Source organism: Prunus mume, linkage group LG3 (assembly GCF_029339155.1).
Source record: "Prunus mume cultivar Tortuosa linkage group LG3, ASM2933915v1, whole genome shotgun sequence".
Taxonomy (NCBI): domain Eukaryota; kingdom Viridiplantae; phylum Streptophyta; class Magnoliopsida; order Rosales; family Rosaceae; genus Prunus; species Prunus mume.
The window spans coordinates 20,143,223-20,163,172 of record NC_142700.1 but is presented as its reverse complement, the minus strand read 5'-3'; the positions used below and the strand labels follow the sequence as shown (position 1 = coordinate 20,163,172).

The 19,950-nt window shown below is 37.2% G+C and overlaps 2 protein-coding genes and 1 pseudogene across 2 annotated transcripts; all 3 read right to left on the bottom strand.

The window, feature by feature from the left end:
• Positions 1-146: 146 nt before the first annotated feature.
• On the bottom strand, positions 147-4,894 carry BAM4 (beta-amylase 4). Its single transcript, XM_089049161.1, is given in 11 exon segments — positions 147-439; positions 763-831; positions 1,442-1,511; positions 1,648-1,901; positions 2,646-2,696; positions 2,698-2,806; positions 2,888-2,965; positions 3,038-3,258; positions 3,566-3,815; positions 4,082-4,210; positions 4,586-4,894. Coding segments are annotated over 11 exon segments (1,572 nt in total). The 5' UTR covers positions 4,774-4,894; the 3' UTR covers positions 147-286.
• Positions 4,895-5,730: 836 nt separating this feature from the next.
• Positions 5,731-6,475, bottom strand: LOC103326704 (protein LURP-one-related 6 pseudogene; annotated as a pseudogene).
• Positions 6,476-8,067: 1,592 nt separating this feature from the next.
• LOC103326705 (uncharacterized) lies at positions 8,068-9,077 on the bottom strand. Its single transcript, XM_008228941.3, has one exon. The coding sequence runs from the start codon at positions 8,923-8,925 to the stop codon at positions 8,194-8,196; it is 732 nt and encodes a 243-aa protein (XP_008227163.2). The 5' UTR covers positions 8,926-9,077; the 3' UTR covers positions 8,068-8,193.
• Between the last annotated feature and the right edge of the window lie 10,873 nt (positions 9,078-19,950).

The following is a 19,950-nucleotide window of genomic DNA, read 5'->3' as shown; positions in this document are numbered from 1 at the left end:
CAACTGACTAGCAGCCCTCTATCTGTTGGATTTCTTGATTGTCAAATATGCTAACAATGTCAAACCCCAGGCCAACAGAACAGTTAGATGTTTACTTTTCTATTTGTATAAAAGCCAAAGCGCACACAGATCAAGCACACACAGGATAGAAACACAAAGTTATTTCATTAATCAAGAAGTTACTTAACTTCTACATCTGCCCTTGAACAAAAAATATTATAGGGCAGTGAGACTGTTGCTCTTGATTGTTCAGTGAAATTTAATGGTTATATTGGGTTGAGGCACTTCACCAATTTGTGCTCATCTTTCTAACAAAAGGAACAAAATTATTCCAGTTTTCAGCCCTAAAAATCTTATCATTCATTCTGAAGTAAGTAAATGATCTTACAGCTTCGGCCTGTGAATGGTGACAGTTAGCATGTATTTGCCATAACCCAACCTGCAAGAGAAAAGCCGATGGGTGAATATGGGGGCAAAATGGGCAACCAAAGAAGGAGATAAACCCTAAATTCATTTTAAGCTAGCCACCTTAAATGATATCAGAAGTCATTCTTACTAATTATTTGTTGCTATTCTAGGATTGTCAGACATTTCATCTCCTTTCAATCAAATACTCGTTCTCTTACATGAGCATAACCCAATTGCAATATTAAATAAATAATGTTCAATCCATATCTGTGTGTGCTGTCCAATAGACGGTCAAATAGAAATATAAGGTAGCTGAAATTTGCTTTTTTCTCTTAAGACAAAGGATGAATCTACCCTGTCAAATCGTTCATTGGTATTTCTCCCGATCAAATGTATTATCCTTTTCTTTGAAGCAGTCCATATCTGGGGTCAAATAGAATCATGTTAGAGCAAAGTTTAATTGGATAAAAATCCAGTAAACATTTTATATAAGAAACCAATTGAATGATATAGATGGCAGCAAACCACCACTACCACCACCTAGTGGAGTAAAATGGACCAGGCCATGCCAACATAAAGTAAGATATACGTAAACTATAGTGATGCTAAAACGATATTGATGCAGTTCCAACCTTATTTTGTAGTAAATTGTATTCCAAATTTCAATAGTACAGAAAATAATTATTCGTTGAGAAATTGTTATACGTTTTTTCTTTATTCTTCATTTCGCCACAGAAAACAACCCAATTAATACTAAGATTTACCTTACAATGGATTATGCTAAAAGAAAACTACAAAATCACCAATACCCAATATCCGTAATACTAAAAAAATCGCAAGGGTGGATGCCAAGCTCATGTTGGGCCTAGACCTGGCATGACTTGCCGTGCCAAGAAAAGCTGCATGGCCTAGCTAACTTGAAAACTTGAGAAATACAAATGAAAATGTCAAAACTGAAACAAGGACTTCAAACTAATTCCCAACAACGCAACAAGCATAGAAGCAATGCATTATTAATCAACAGGCCAAATACCTGTTGGCGTAATCCTTCTGGGCTGCAAAGATAGGATGCTGGGTTATCAGTGTCCATCATTTCTAAGCAGCTGCAATAAGATATTTAGTATGTGAGCATGCTAGAATAGATACATTGGAAAAGATCATGTCTAAGGAAACCCTTTAGTCATCAGGTTGGTACTATGAACAAAATTCTAGTAAGAAGCTTAAAATTTAGAATCTTACGAAAAATGCAAAGCAGCTCCATGACGAGACAAAATTGAAGCAACAGGTTCATAACCATCCCTAAGAGCAGTGTTGTAGTATCCAGCTGTAAGTTCAGCAGGGTGTGCTGCTGTCTGATACCACCAAAATATACCACCAATTTTAGCCACCAATAGAATAGAAGTTTTCTTGTTTTCTTGATATTTCCTCAGAATTTTAGCTGCCTTTGCAAGAATATCATCTGCATGATGAAGCAGCCTACCACTATACCATTCCTACAATGAGTTAAGCCACTGTCAGATCTCTTAAGCTCCACATTATATTTCAATCAGTTTAATCATGTTATGCCAAGTATCACATGATAAGTAACCATAATACACTCTCCCATTTATACATCTAGAATTGTTCTTGATTTACTTACCAATACAACCCTATGATGATTTTTGTTTTCTGGAAGACAAGCATCAATGCTTTTTTTCATTTTTAATCAAATTGCATATAATTTATACAAATTTATAAATAAACCCAATCCTAGACATGTATTTATAAAAAAACCCAAGCACTATTTAAACATAGAAACACCCCAAAACCCATCATTACCACTTTTATAAACACACCCAAAAAGATTTTTCAGAGAAAACCTCATTCCCTTGTCAGATTCATACTGAATCCTTCAAAACTTATCTACTTCCAGTTGCAATAGAGTAATGTAACAAATGGATTAACCCCCAGAAACAAATGGATTACAAAAAAGTTACAAAAGATTGATACTGTATATTGCAGACCCAAGGTGTTTGCATGCACCTACAAAAAGTCTTGCATGACTAAAAATAACACTAGCCCAATATCTCCTTTCATTGAAGTGTGTGCATTTTATTCCATGCGGAAGTTCTGGAAAGAAATATGCATGAACAGCCAAAATAAATGAACATTTCTGTCATGCAATGTATACTAGGCTATGATTATGCATAAATTTGCTTTCAAAATAATAAAGCAGGCAACTTCCATCAGTTTCATACAAGGAAAAAACACCCATAATCAGAAAGAAAGCTTTCCTCTCCCTCTTCATAAGAAAGGAACTCCAGATGGGAGACTGTTGTAATCGCCAGCATTCTGTGGTCCCCTATCTCCCCACTGAGGCTTTCCTTCCTTGCATGCAGCCATCTTTAGGTCGTCCATCCTAAAAGGAAGCAAGTTTGAAAATAGGGAAAATTCAACATCAACCAAATTTCCATCATGAGATGAAAGAGTCTTAACCTACATGTACTTGTCATAGCACTGGAATTCACCAATTCCAGGAAAGTTCCATCTACCATCGCCAAAAGGATGTGCAGGATACCTGTGAGCAATGTTGTATAAGAAATTATTGCACTGGATTCATACTTGTGGTTCTAGAATGACTGTAACATACCGAAGTTCACCAGAAGGACCAAGACCAACACTAATTTCTTCCATCACACTTCCAATAAATGATTCAAATTTCTTAACAAAACTCAACATGAAATCTTCATAACATTGGACGGCAGTCCGGCCGCAGAACAGAGGCACATGGTCAACCCCTAGTGTAAGATAATCATCATTGGACAATCCATTTTGGTCACGATAATATATGTGCTTATTGTGATCGCCAATCTGGGAGGAAAAAAAGAGCATCAGCTTCTCTATCTAAATTCAGGATCCGAACTTCTTGCTTACTGCATACATCAAAGCTGAAATCAAGTATGCCAATGGGGAACACAGACTATAGCATATTAGCAAGGATCCTGAAGAAAAGTCAATATCATGCATAGCCATCCATATGGGTTATGTTTCTTATGCTTGTAAGGGTACTGATACAGGGGAACGTGTGGATTCTACCAGTCTAATAACTTCAACAATTTAACGAAAACTCCTAGGCCCAACAGTCAAATGGGATTTGCGAATAGCAAAGAAAACAAACCTCTATGATCCAAAGCGGAAGACTTACACCACCTTTTTTGCTAGAAGAAGAGTTCATGTTTGAGTGAAAAGACAAGGCCACATGCAACTTCAACTCTGACTTAGAAACCAGTTTGAAAAGCTCTTCATATAGAGACCAATCATATGCAAGAGGAGAGGAACGCTCCACGATTCCCCACCAAACCTCAACTCCAATTCCATGGACACCAGCCAACTTGAGTGCTTTTAGAGCTACAGTTAAGGCCTTGATTCTGAAACAACAATGAATCAATGGACATATAAAGTGTTTCTGTGTCACCGGTAAAACTTGAAAGGGGAAAAAACAGTAAATAAATAAACTTCAAAATGTTTTCAAAGGCACATTTAAGCCTAAAATAGTTAGCTGCAAGCTGTTTAAAAAGAGTAGAACAATAAATTCCAGTGTGTATATGCATCATACCCTCATCAATTCCTCTCATAAACTTTAGTATTGAGTATATTGACATTATTCAGCTACAAGGAAAGTAATAAAACTTACTTCCTAATCTTCGGACGCCCTGAACCATCAATGCAGAATGCATCAACAGGCATCATTACATATATGGGAACTCTCTGATGTCTTGATGATGGCAATATGGAGGACCTCGAATTCTCTCGTGCATCCATGCTACAATACAATACATATATTCTCTAATTAATGCACAATTGTAATATCACATACGCATACGTATGTACATACACATACATACATCTCTAGATTCTCTATCAATCCAATTTCAACTTTCAAAAGCAAGAAACAAGCTCAGCTCAGAAATTTCTTGTCGAAATCAACTATATAAGTTTTCCCATTTACATTTCTTCATTTTAAATTTAATAGGCAACCAAACTGAGCCTAGGCCAAGTATTCAGTTTACCACGCAAGTCTAAAATTTTTCTCTTTTCTTTCCTTCTTTTCCCGAGTTTTCTCGTGAACCAAACAAACCATGCCACTGACGAATCAATAAATTCAACAAAAAAATAAACTATAATTGTGTGAGCAAACCTGAGAATGCTATTTCCAGCGACAGATGGGCACCGAGTAATGAGGCCGTTTCTAAAGAGAGGAACTGTCGAAACGTTTCGTAGATGGTTTCGGAGATTGGGCTTCTCGTCGAAAGTCACTTCTCTGAAGCAGAAGCTCCTCCTCGCTGTGCATTTGCACACAACTCGCCCATTGTCCGCCATTGCCATCGATCACAGAGACTGACTGAGAGTGCTGAGACTGAGACTGAGCAATTCTGTTCTTCCAAATAATTTGCAACTGAAAATTTTAATCAAAATTTTCTCTGTTTATTTTTTCTGGTATTTTGATCGGAAGTGGTCTTTGTGGGTCCTTCTGGCCCCCTTTTATGGCCCCAAATTTAATGAGACTTTTTTAGATTTTTCATTTATCTTTTCCTTTTTCAGCTGCGATGAGCATTGAGTTGAGACTGGGTGGTCAAAATTTCGAAAAACTATTTCTACAATTTTTTATATGCTAATATTGTTTAGATTTTTTTTTTCTTTTTCATAGAATACACGTCAATGAAGAAATCATCTACTTGCAAAGACTCACGAATCAAGTGATTTGGAGTAATTGCTCTCTCAAATAAGATCTGAGTTCGAGTCATAACGTCTATATTATATGTGAGTTTTAATTTAATGTATCATTGCTTGTCTCAATAAAAAAGTATTATATATATATATATATATATATATAAAATTTACCCGATTGTGGGAAAGAGATGGACGAAATGAAGTGCATGACAAGGTATATACATGTCAAGGTACATGGCATCAACATCTCAAAACTACACATCTATTAATAATATTTTTTTAGGATAACTCCTTGCCTCATTTTCTTGAATAATGCAAATCACGGTTTAATAGACACATGTGTAAAAATAATTTATAAAAACACAAAAGAAAAACTTTACATACATATCAAACTGTTATTAATAAAAGGCTTTTTATCACAAAACGTTTCTAATGTTTAAACTATCAGATTGCATCATTAAAGTTTTTTTATCACTCATAGTCTCTAACGTTAATATGGGTGCTCTTAAATAGTTCATCTGTCAAAAAAACTGTTAAATCTAAGGATATAATTGTCAAATCAATCTAAAATTATATAATATATATATAACCAGGATCAGGGAAATACAAAAAAATAGGAAATTTGGAACATCTGTCTCAATTGGCCAGAGCCCAAGGGCATATATATATATATGTCTGAAGTTGATCTGGAAAATTTGACTTTTGGTGACGAAAAATTTGAAGAACACTGTCGCAGAAAATGTTTAGCCACGAAAAATCTATGAACATCCGTCGCTAAAAACTTTTGGTGACGAAAAGCTTCAAATTTCTGGGCAAAACAGCAGCTTGGTTTTTTGGGTTTTAGGTCCTTTTTTCAACTTCAAATCGTCAGATTGCGAAGATACCTCCCCGGTTAGTACAGCTTCTCCTGAATATCTGAATTACTAGCACCTAGTGGATTCACCATATATGTAATCAAGAATGGTAATGACCCCTATAACAAAAGCGTGATCCATGTCTGGTGTCACCCCAACATGGTAGAGATCCTTGCTTGCCATCAACTCCTTCTTCACCCCTATCCATATTTCATTGTGATCAATAAACAAATCCAAACATTCAGAATTTCAATAGAAACAAACAATGAAACTTTGTATATATTCTTTCATGAATAGGAATTATTACCTGTGCCATTGTGTTGCCTCTTGAGTCAACAATCCTACAATCTTTATCAGGAAAATATCCCTTGATCTCAAAGTCCCAGTCTTTGTGTTTGCCTAGCCTCGATGGAGATTCTGATTGCATGAGTTCTTGCCAAACAGGAGTTTGGCTCTTTCAAACAAAAAACCAATTTAAGAAAACCAATTATATATTTTTTATAATTTTGATTGATTTAGCGATTATATCTCTGGGATTTAACAGTTTTTTTGATAGAGAGACTATTTAAGAGCACCCATATTAACGTTAGGGACATGAATGATAAAACTATCTTTTTTCTTTTCTCCTTTTTCTCATTTTCTTTCTTTCTTCCTCTTTCCATTCCTTTTTCTTTCCTTCTTCCTCTTCTCTACTTTCTCTTTTCTTCTTCCTTCCCTCTTTTTCACTCTCACTCCTCCTTCCTTCCATTACATGAATCCCATTAACCCACCTTTCCGGTTCCACTAATTAATGGTTGTGATGGTTAGATTGGGTGGTGATGGTGGTTGAGCTGGGTATGTGGTGGCTGGTTTCTCTCCTCTCTCTCACTCTTTTCCCTTTCCCTTCTTCTCCCTCTTTCTGATTCTTTCTCTTCTTCTTCTTCCCCTTTTTTTCCTTTTCTTCTTCCTCTCTGTCTTTTTTTCTTAGTTGCAGATTTGTATGATTATGAGTTTTTTTTTTCTTGAAATTTTGGGGCTGATTATGGTTGGAAGGAGGAGATTTGATTGTTTTGGATATAATTTCATTGGATTGTTTGCGAGGCAGAGGAGGGAGTTGGAAAATGAGAGAAAGGAACTTCCAGTTAGAGATGGAATTGGAATTCCTTAGGATATCTTCGTTTGTAGGCATTGCAATTGCATTTGCAGTGAATTTCTAGGCTTTGTCTCAAGATAAAAATAGAATGTGAAGAGAGTTAGAAGATAAAGCTGGAAGAAAAGAATGCACATTCTTATGCAAATTGGTATCGTCCATCAGTTCATTTCATTCCTATTAATCTGAAACAAAAGAATGCACGTTCTTATGCATTCGAAGGTTGTATGGAGCCACATCCCGTTGACCAGCAAACCGGTGACGGTAGCCGTACCTAGCAAACCAATACCATCCAAATGATATCCATACAAGAAACGATATTGGCTGCAGGGTTGTTCCCTGTACTTTTCTCATAGCCGAGAAATGCACAAGGACAAAAAAGGATGTGCATGTAACTGCGTCAAACGGCCCATAAGCGAGCACAGCTGCCACAGAGTGGCTAAAATGAGGAGTTATGGTAAGCGGTTCTAATGAAGGGGTCCTTAATAGTTGTCCGATTCAGTGCAGAGTTATTATTGAACTGTGGAATTGAACCCCCTCTCATTGTAACCCCTTAACATCGCCCTCATTATAGAAGCTCCTCAGCTGCCAACCCAAGCTTAAAGAATGCCCGTCAAACAAACATTATTATCATCAATTTGGACCATCTTCACTTCTTTGCCCTCAATTCGTACTTGGTTTTTATTCCAACCATAATCCACAAATTGCTATTCACACCCAGAATTTTAATCACCACACCTTCCTTAGCAGCATTTCTATTTTTCCTTCTTTGTTATTCTTATTTTTATAATTTCATTAAGTTTTTGAAATTAAATTAAATTAAAAAGAAAAACCAGTCTCCGACTTTTCTGTTTTCTTCTTTACATTTTTTTTTTCCAGTTCCATAAGATCCAGAGCAAAAAAAACAGTTCAAAAAATTTAACAAAAATAAAATTTATTACATGGGACAGAATAAAATATAAAATATGATAATAAACGAATATTTATCATTCAACAACAAAAAAATGATACAAAAGTGAAAGAAAAATAAGTCTTAATAAATAAATAAAATATAAATAATATGGAAGAACAGAAAATGGAAGTATAGATGATTTAGAGAGCCAAAGCAACCCAAATGGACAGCCCACTCAAAACCCCATACTTCAAACTCGAACCGGAAGAATCATCACTAGATGGACCCTGCGCAGACTCCGGCGACAGGCTCGACGGAGCGGGAATCGGTGGGCTACCGCTTGACGGGAACACTCCCGGCGACCCTGCAGGTGTTGCAGAACTCGAAGGAATGCCTGCTGGTTCCGAGGGGGTCGCCGCAATCTCCGGAGCCTCTGCAACTGGGGAAACCCCGACCGGACTTTTTGCTGGCGCAGTCACCGGAGTCTTGGCCGGAGAGGCGACGGTGGGCGGAGGAGTCGGCGGAGATTGAACCGGGGGAGATACACTTTTCGATGGGCTCTTCGCGGGAGAAACATGTGTCGGAGGAGTTGCCGGAGAGACGGCGGGTGTCGCTGCCGGAGGAGTTTGTTGGGTTGGCGGAGAAACTGTCGGAGCGGTTTTGGGGGCAGGCGAAGGCGGGGACTGAGTCGGAGGGTTCGGAGGGGATGACGGAGAAGTTGACGGAGTAGTGGCGGGAGTAGTGGCCGGAGTAGTGGCAGGAGGAGAAGCCTTAGAGGGTTGCGGTGGTGGTGTTTGCTGTGGCTGTGGTGACGGCGGCTTTGGCGTGGTTGTGGAGGGCTTGGGAGAAGGAGCAGGCGCATTGTCTGCTTGTACCACATTGAAATGTGAGACAGAGAAGAGAAGAAGAGAGAGTAGAACAAGTTTATGCATCTTGGGAAATCTTGTAAAATCTAACAACAAATCTCAGACTGTAATTGTTGTTGTGGGTTGAAAGTGTTATGGTTCTGAGAGATTGAGGAAGAAGGAGATGAATTTATAGGGGAGAGAGGAGGGTGTTTGTTTGGATTTTCGAAACAAATTAAAACGTTGTGAGTGAGCGAGAGAATGTTTTTAGGAATGGGTTAGAGGACAAATGAGAAAATGTGACCGTTGGGGTGGAGGGCGCGTTGTTACTGGCTATAATGGGTAAAGTAGCCGTTGTTGTTTGGCACGGTATCACTGGCTGGTCCGGTTAATTTGTCGTCGAATAACTGTAAGATACTGAGATTCGCGGTTAAAATAGGTCTGATTGGTTGGATGCTTCTTGTTTTATTTGTGTGGACTCTTGCACTCAAAGGATTTTCATTTTCTTCGTCTGAAATAAAAAAAAAAATTATGAGGGTATGTTCAGTTGCATGCATTATGAACATAAATATAAAAATGAAAAAAAAAAACATAGAGGTAAAGAGACAATTGAAGAACAAAATTTAAATTATGGACGAGAGATAGATGATGAACGTGAGAGAATTACAAATCTTCTTATGTCTCGTTAATTCCATTTTTTTATATTCAAGAAATGAGCATCAATCTTATTTGGGGAAGTCCTTATTTCTCATTTTTCACTTCTCATAGTTTTTTCTTTCTTTTCTTATAGTTTCATTAAGTCATATTTTCTTATTTCTTTTAAAAATCTTAAATTTTATTTCCCATGTTTTCTATTATTATAGAATTTAAATTAGGTATTAGACGTAAACAAAAAAAAAAATTTGTATGAACTATAACCATTTATATTATATAGATGATAAAAGATTCTTAGATGAAAACAATTTCATTTAAAAGAGCTTTTTGAGTTCATAATATCTTATGATAATTTGGTATTCTCTCATTAACAAAATGGATTTTATTTTGGCAAACAAATACTTTACAAAATATCAAAATCATTTTTATGTAGTATAAAAGCACTTTTAAGTGTGATAGCTAAACATCAAACTACTTCTTTGTAGAAGCTACTAGAATAAGCACTTTTGGAATAAGCCCTTTTCAAAACAAGCCGTAAAAAGTTGGGGTTTAACATCTTTGGATTAAAAAAAACCTAATGAGTTAGACTTGTAACATTGTGTTGTCACTATTAACCTTGAATGGATAAGAATACCTTATTTACGATTGAGTGCAACAATTATTATTATTATTGTGGGACAACAATGTTCCGATGTCTGTGGAAGACCTTTGTACCTTAAAAACTAAGAAGATAATGATAATGATAATAAGTTAGACTTAGGATATGCAAATATAAGAGTAAGAAGGGTAGCTTTTATTGGGTTAGTCGGGATCCGTTATCTCGCTCATCATGTTAATTAGCGATTTGACTTGTGATGTGGGATAATTAATGAGTTGAATGCACCTAATGATAAATCGAATTGAGCCCACCAGGTATAATATCTTAATTCAAAGCTAATCTTTCATTGCACATACTTTTACTGAAATTTTGAATATTATTAGGTTTTTTTTTTTTATTTATGAAAAAGGGGGGATAAACCCCAAAGAACAACCTACACCAACATATCAGTAGAAACTAGACGGGTTCTAGTAACTGCTAGCAAATCATCAATCAAACTAGTCTGAACCCAAGCTGGAGCATCAACAAAGATAAACACTGCGACAGTTAATCTCATGCATCAACTCCCAGCAAATAGCAACTAAGGCTGCAAAAGGATGAACATCAGTAATGCCCTACTTGTGGATCAATTGGACAGCAAGTACTGAATCCATTTCAACAAGAAGGTTATTAATCTCTTTATCCACAGCAAGCTTCAACCCAAAAAATAATGGGAGTTTCCTAAAACCAAAATGATTGAAATATAAAAAAACCCAACACCCAAAACACTTTATAAACACACCCAAAACCAATCATTACACACACTCAAAACCCATTTATAAACACACCCAAAAAGTTGACTTTGTTGATTTTGGGTGTGTTTCATGTTTAAATAGAATTTGGATTGGGTTTATTTATAAATTTGTAAAAAATAATCCCATTCCTCCAAAGTTCACAGCAAAACCAATGACCCAATCTCTAGAGGAACTTCTAATAAAATATCCAGCACCAATATGTCCATAGCCATTCCTCCTTGACCCATCAACATTTAACTTGAACTGACCAAAAATAGGAGGTTCCCACTTTAGATCAACCTGAACTTTATGATTATCCTTACTCAATATATGAGAAGCCTCAAACCACTCATGGACAGTACTAACAATAAGCTTGTTTAGGATCAAAAAGCACATCTTCATCACCTTGAAAAAATTGGTGATTTCTCCATTTCCACACATACCAACAAGTGAAGATAAACACAAGACTTCAAGGAATATTACTACAAAAACAGATATTACAATCTATTTATACACAGGGTATATGAATGTAAACCTTTCAATTACTACATAACGGAAATGTATTTACAACCTAATAATATCATGAACAGCATAAACAATTACATGCTAGCATTCATTGGCTTTAAACCACTCGTTACTGGTCAGGACTGTGGTAACTACGCAACAGGTTTATCACGCCCCTGCAAGCTGAGTGGACGACAAAGAACGGGAAAGAACGGGAAGCTTGGAGGATAAGTAATGAAACCGAAGAGTGGAAAGACCCTTGGTTACAAGATCAACAAGTTGATCCGTAGATGAAATGTAACCAACAGCTCCTTGCGAATGGCTCTCTCCTTAACATAGTGATAATCAACCTCAATATGACGACTGCGGGACTGAAATACGGGATTGGAAGTAAGGGAGATTGCACTGACATTATCACACCACAAATGTGGAGGAGGAATGGGAATACGAAGATCACGAAACAACGAATGCACCAAGACAAGGTAACAGTAGTATAAGCTAATTGGCGATATTCGGCCTCCGTACTGGAGCGTGAAACACCTCGTTGTTTCTTGGAGCTCCAGGAAACAAGATTATTACCATGATAGATACAATACCCTCCTATAGTGCGACGATCATCTGGATAACCGACATAGTCAGCATTAGCATATGCAGTAAGACGTAACTCACCAGGCTTATATACAAGACCATGATCAGAGGTAGACTTGAGATAAACGAAGAATCCATTTGACGGCGGCCCAATGAGTTGTCATGGGCGTGTGCATAAATTGGCAGACTTGATGAACGGAAAAGGCAATGTTTGGACGTGTGTAAGTAAGATATTGAAGAGCCCCAACCACACTACGGTACTTAGAGACATCAAATAATGGGTCACCATCATGCAAACTTAATCTGCGACCACCAACAGCAGGAGTAGGCAAGGGTTTGCATTCTAACATCTTCGTGCGTGTCAAGAGATCCAGTATATATTTGGACTGAGATAAATGCAAGCCTGTGGAGGTTCGTATGTTGGAATTAATGCACTTCCTTCATTATTTAGAATATCTCTATTTATTATAGCAGCTGTAGCTGTCTTTAATTAATTTGGTAGAGCTTCCTATGCAATGTCTTTTAGGTTCTTTAGGAAGCATTCTCTAGAATATTCGTTCTTTTTAAAAAACCCTTCGAGCTTATCATTGTAAAAAGAAGCTAAGTGAATCAAAATACAAAGAGCTCTGCTGAAGCAACTCATATTTCCAACACTTCATATTTCATTACAAAACCAACAACTAGTATCAGAGCAGCGTTCGATCATATCTAGGCGTTGAAATCAATTCTAGAAGATGTCATCAGAAGCCAAAGAAGGTCCATCAGTTTCCTACTTTATTCTCCCAATCTTTGGAGGTGGAAATTATGATTTTTGGAAGGTGAAGATGAGAACTATACTGTTGTCAGAAGGACTTTGGAGCTTCGTTGAAAGAGGGCTTCAAGAACTAGAGGATCTAAGTCGACTTCCAACAGCAGAAATAGAGAAGTTCGAAGCAAAAGTCATGAAAGATGCCAAGGCTTTCTCAAAGATTCAGAATAGAGTCACTTCAGACATTTTTCCAAGAATTACAAGAGCTAAGACAGCAAAAGAAGCCTGAGGATACATTATAAAAGGAGTTTCAAGGTGACAGCAAGGCCATAACAATCAAGCTATAGACTTTGCGCAGGGAGTTCTATAATATGAAGATGAAAGAATCTGAATGCATCCAAGATTATGCCTCCAGACTAGCTGAAGTTGTGAATCAAATGAGAACAATTGGTGAGGATATCTCTGATCGGAGGGTTGTTGAAAAAATACTGATCAGTTTGCCTGAAAAATATGATCCCATTGTTGCTACTATTGAAGAGTGCAAGGACATCATCCACCTTATCAATTGAACAATTAATGGGTTCTTTAAAGTCTCACGAGCAGAGAAGGTTGACACGAAATGATCAATCTGTTGAGAGTGCTTTCCAATCACAACTAAGTTTCAAATCTCAAAAGTCCTCCAAGAAAGGCAATTCTAAAGATGACCAGTGAACAGGGGAGCAAAGAAGGTGGAAGAAAGAAGAATCCAGCAAAAGAGATGAATCCAAGTATAGGAAAAGTACGAATTATGATGATAATCAACCTTCCTGCAAGATTTGTAACAAAACAAATGATGATACATCAAATTGTTGGAACCGTGGAAAGCCAAAGTGCCATCATTGCAACAAATTTGGGCACGTTGAGAAGAACTGCAGATTCAAGAAAGCAAACCAAGCAAATTTTTCTGAAAGCAAGAATGATGATGATGGAAATGAAAACTTGTTCTCTACTTGTTTATCTACCCTTGAGGAAAAAGAAAGCATCTGGTATCTTGACAGTGGATGCAGCAACCACATGTCAGGAAATGAAAATATTTTTCTTGATGTGGATACTTCAGCTACTCCAAATATCAAAATGGGTAATGGTGCTATTGTGGAGGCAAAAGGAAAAGGAAGAATTGCTATCAAAACTAAGAAGGGGGTGAAGCAGATTCATGATGTCTTGCTTGTTCCAAAACTAAGTCAAAATTTGCTTAGTGTTGGACAACTTGTGGAGAATGGCTATCGTCTTGTTTTTCAAGATGGTGCATGCATCATTTATGATAAAAATGCAGTTGAGATGGTGATTGCAAAGGTGAAAATGGAGAGTAATAGAAATTTCCCCATTGAATTTCAATATGCTGAAGTTGCTGCCATGAAAGCTGATGTTGTGCAGGACTCATGGTTATGGCACAAGAGATTTTGTCATCTAAACTTCCAGGGGCTGAAGCTACTCTAGAAGAATAGTATGGTGAACAGGCTGCCAGAAATTAAAAAACAACAGATGTATGTGAAGGGTGCATTATGGGCAAGCAACATCGTAATTCTTTTCCTCGACAAAGCACGTGGCGAGCAAAAGCACCACTGAAACTTATACACACTGATATTTGTGGCAAAATGCAAACTCCGTCTTTAAGTCAATACAAGTATTTCCTCACCTTTATTGACAACTTTTCGAGGATGACTTGGGTTTATTTTTTGAAGGAGAAATCAGAAACTTTTGTTGTGTTCAAAAGATTCAAAGCATTAGTGGATAAGCAAAGTGGCAGCACCATTAAAGTTATGCAAGTGACAGAGGAGGTGAGTACACCTCTCAAGAATTTGAAGATTATTGCAAAGATGAAGGAATTTTGAAGCAATTGATAGCAAGCTATAGTCCCCAACAAAATGGGATCGCAGAGAGAAAAAATCGAACAATTGTTGAGATGGCTACTTCAATGATGAATGAGAAAGGACTAGCCAAACTTTTTTGGGCAGAAGCTGTATTTACAGCAGTGTATATTCTCAACAGAAGTCCAACTAAAGTTGTCAAGAACAAGACTCCATTTGAAGCTTGGAGTGGTTTTAAGCCTTCGGTAAGACATCTCAAAATCTTTGGCTGTATTTGTTATGCTCATATTCCTGCTGAAAAGAGAACTAAATTTGATGATAAAAGCCAGAAATGCATCTTTGTTGGATACAGTTCCAGCACCAAAGGTTACAGACTTTATAATGTTGAAACTAAGAAGTTAATTGTGAGTAGAGATGTTGTTTTTAATGAAAAAGCAAGATGGGATTGGAATGAAAATAAAGTGTAGGAAATGCCATATGCTTTTTAGTGCAAGAGCAAAGGGAGATTCCAAGAGAGCATCAAGAAGAAGAAGCCACTCCTCAAACACCAGGAGCTGCCAGAAACAATTCAAACGCTGAACCTGTTTCCCCAAATTATTCTTTGTCAGAAAGTCCTCCACTAAGAACCAAAAGCTTGAATGATAATTATGAGACTTGCAACTTTTCTAGTATAGAACCAGAGAGCTTTGAAGAAGTCCAGAAGCATGAAGTATGGGTGAAAGCAATGAATGGATGAGATAAGAATGATCGAGAAAAATCAAACTTGGGAGCTTATGGATCTTCCAAAAGACAGAGATGTGATTGGAGTCAAATGGATTTTCAAGACAAAGTTTAATCAAGATGGAAGCATTCAAAAGCACAAAGCAAGGCTCATGGCTAGAGGTTTTACTCAGAAGCCAGGTATTGATTTTTTTGAAACTTTTGCTCCTGTCGCAAGACTTGAAACAATTAGAACTTTGATTGCTCTTGCTGCCCAAAAGAATTGATTGATTTATCAACTTTGATGTGAAGTCAGCATTCTTGAATGGAGTGCTAGAAGAAGAGGTTTATGTTGAGCAACCCCAAGGTTTTCTTGTTGAAGGGGGAGAAGACAAAGTTTACAAGTTGAAAAAGGCTCTTTATGGGCTAAAGCAAGCGCCCCGGACTTGGTATGCTAAAATTGATAAGTATTTTTCACATAGTGGTTTTCAAAAGAGCCAAAGTGAGCCCATACTTTACATCCTAAAGAAGGAAGCTTCTATTCTTATTGTTTCACTTTATGTTGATGATTTGATCTTTACGGGCAATGATGAACACTTGATCCAACAGTTCAAGAAGGATATGATGAGCACCTATGAGATGAGTGATCTGGGATTACTTCATTATTTTTTGGGAATTGAAGTTTCTCAAACTGAAAATGGGATCTTCATTTCTCAAAAGAAATATGCTGAAAATATTCTCAAGAAGTTAAATTTGCTGGGCTGCAAATCAGTGGCTACTCCTTTGATAGCAAATGAGAAAATGAGGAAGTTTGATGGTGCAAAGAAGGCAGATGCTAAGAAGTACAGAACTTTGGTTGGTAGTTTTTTGTAACTTACGGCAACTAGACCAGATATTATGTTTGCTGCAAGTTTACTTTCACGTTATATGCAAGAGCCAAGTCAGATTCATTTTGGAGTTGCAAAAAGGGTGTTGAGATACTTACAAGGCACACTTGATTATGGAATTTTGTTTACAGCAGTAGAAAAATCAAGGCTTATAGGTTACATAGATAGTGATTAGGCAGGATGTCTTGATGATATGAAGAGCACATCAGCCTATGTTTTTTCACTTGGTTCCGGCATATGTTCATGGGCATCAAAGAAGCAAAATGTGGTGGCACAATCTACTGCTGAAGCAGAGTATATTGCAGCAGCTAAGGCAACATCACAAGCTGTATGGCTTAGAAGGATACTTGAAGACATTGGAGAAAAGCAAGAAGAAGGCACCAAATTATATTGTGACAACAAATCAGCCATTGCCATTGGGAAAAATCCAGTGAGTCATGATCGTACAAAGCACATTGCCATCAAGTACCATTTCATTCTAGAGTCAATTGAGAAAGATGATGTTGCACTTGAATACTGCAGGACAAAGGAGCAGTTGGCAGACATACTCACCAAGGCACTTCCACAAGAGAAGTTTTGCTATTTAAGAAGAGCTCATTGGAGTTGTGAAGAAAGTCCATTAAGGGGGAGTGTTGGAATTAATGCATTTTCTTCATTCTCTAGAATATCTCTATTTATTATAGCAGTTGTAGCTGTCTTTAATTAATTTGGTAGAGTTCCTATGTAATGTCTTTTAGGTTCTCTTAGGAAGCATTCTCTAGAATATTTGTTCTTTTTAAAAATCCTTTGAGCTTATCATTGTAAATAGAAGCTAAGTGAATCAAGATACAAAGAGCTCTGCTGAAGCAACTCATATTTCCAGCACTTCATATTTCATTACAAAACCAACATCATACCACTTCCATGCCCAAGAAGTAATGCAAGGGACCAATATCTTTCATAGAAAATTGACGCGCAAATCGAGAATGAGTTGAGTAATGTGCGACCCACTATTGCATGTAACTAAAATTGCATCAACATAAATCAACAAGTAGATAGTAATAGACCCATGAAAGTACATGAATAAGGAGGAATCGGCCTTGGAAGCAACAAAGCCCAAATGCTCAAGATGAGTAGAAAAACATTGAAACCAAGCGCGTGGAGCCTGTTTGAGCCCATATAATGAACGGTTGAGCTTACAACCATGTGTAGGATATTGTGAATCAAGAAACCCAACAAGTTGCTTCATGTAAACATCCTCAGTGAGAGAACCATGGAGAAAAGCATTTTGGACATCAAGTTGGCGAATGGACCACCCAAAATGAACAACGATGGCTAAGATAAGACGAATGGTGGAATGATTGACCACGGGGCTAAAGGTCTCGACATAATCCATACCCTCTTGTTGATGAAAACTATTGGCCACCAAACGGGCTTTAAATCGTTCAATGGACTCATCAGAGCGTGTCTTGATACGAAAGACCCATTTGTTGGGAAGTATATTCATAGTAGGCTTGGAAGGAACCAAAGTCCAAGTGGCAGCTTTCTGTAAAGCATTAAATTCGTCGGCCATGGCCTTGCGCCAGTGTTCATACTTTTGGGCCTAACTATAACAAGTGGGCTCAATCCAAGTGATTAGTAATAGCAGTAAGATGAGCATACTTAGGATTAGGCATACAAATACCATCCTTAGCACGTGTGAGCATAGGATGAGAGACAGATTCACGAACCTGGGGAGAAGGAGGAACCAGAGATGAAGATGCAGCAGCACTTGGTGAGGGAGGAGAAGGGTTGGCAGACCCTATAGTTCCTTCCGTTGCAGCAGGGGAGGGAAAGGTTAAAACATTGCAGTGGGAATCACAGGCGGTAAGTCTGCAAAGAAGGAGGAGAGCAAGAGGCGGTGATGAAGGAGGAGGCCCAATTTCAATCATGACCTCAGGTGGACTTTGGAGAGTGAGCGGCCAAAAGGGGAGTGATGATGGTATCTTTAAATGGAAAACAATGTTCATAAAAAACAACATGCCTAGATAGAAAAACACGACCAGTATGCAAATCAAGACAACGATAGCCATGGTGATTTAAAGAATACCTTAAGAAAACACACCGTTTTGAACGAAATTGAAGCTTATGTTGATTATATAGATGTAAATAGGGAAAACAAGCACAACCAAAAACTTTAAAGAAATCATATTGTGGAATCTTATGAAACAACCGGTGATAAGGAGAAACATTTTGAAGTACACGAGTGGGCAAACGATTAATAAGGTAAGTAGCAGTATGAAAAGCCTCAGCCCAATATGACAAAGGCATAGAGGCATGAGCCAAAAGAGTTAGCCCAGTTTCAACTAGATGATGATGTTTACGTTCCGCCAAACCATTTTGTTCGGGGTGATGGGGGCAAGAAAATTGATGGTGAATGCCATGGGTATTGAAAAACAATCGAATTTTTTTATTTTTATATTCACCACCCCCATCAGTCTGAACTGTCTCAATTTTAGTATTGAACATGTTCTCGACCAAGGTTTTAAATTGAAAAAAAGTAGCAAAGACATCATATTTTAGATTTAGGTGATAAAGCCATATGTAGCTAGAAAAATCATCAATAAATAAAACATAATAATGAAAACCAGAAAAAGATAAAGAAGGGAGAAGTCCAAACATCTGAATGTATTAATTCTAAGGGAGACAAGGCAATAGAGTTGGATAATTGAAAAGGTAATTTTCTACTTTTGCCCAAAGGACATGACTGACAAAAAGAATGAGAAAGAGAGCCTTGAATAGGCAAATTATGATGCTAAACTAAATAATTTAAAATAGCTTTGGAAGGATGACCAAGCCGTGAATGCCAAACTTCATCAGCCACCTTAACACCTAAACATGCAAAGACTGTTGGAATTTTAAAAGGTTTAAAATTTTAACCATTTTATTTAATTAATTATTTTAGCTGTTTTATTTTATTTATTGTGGGGGTTATAATATTTAATATTTAGGTTTTATTTCTGGTTGGTAAATGCCTTAATTTTTTGGTTGGTGAACTTTTATGGTTGGTGAAGGTTACATGTTTTTGGATGCCTATAAAAGGCCACTCCTCCTTCACATTTGATATACACACAATACACTATCAGAATATCACATACACATTCTAATTCTCTCATTTTCTACTTTGACATATATTCTCTACATTATATTGTTATTATTTTGGGCAATGGTTGTGTGATTTGAATACTTATATCTGTCTATGAACGTGCTCATAATGGATCTTGAGTTTGTGTACAAGGTGTCGTATCTTGGAGTCTTGTAGACCATCAGTACCTGCACGTATGGAGGCTACAAAGGCTTTAGGACAGCGTCTTTGACATGCTTCACCATACCAAACTCACCTTCTTACTTATTATTTATTTTCCTTTTACTTACCTATTATTTTGTTTTCTTCAATTTCATTATACCTTCAAAGCTTTCCAATTTGGTTATATGTTATTTATAATATAAATATTTTATATTTGGCTTTATGGAAAGAGGAAAACTATTATTTTTTTACAACAAAGACACCATTGGAAAACTTGGAAGATGAAGGAACCAGAAAAGGATAGAGGCCATTATCACTATGCCCTTGGAAAAGGATCTTCTCCGTCTCCAAATCCTATACAAGAAAGAAATCAGGATAAAAGGTGACATAACAGTGGTTATCTTTGGAAAATTGATGAACAGAGAGAATATTAGCAGAAGCATTAGCACAGTAAAGGGTGTGAGATAAAGGATAGGTAGAAGAAGATGAAAAAACATAGGATGTCCCAACTTGGAGAATTCCCAAACCTATACCACCAAGCACGCCATT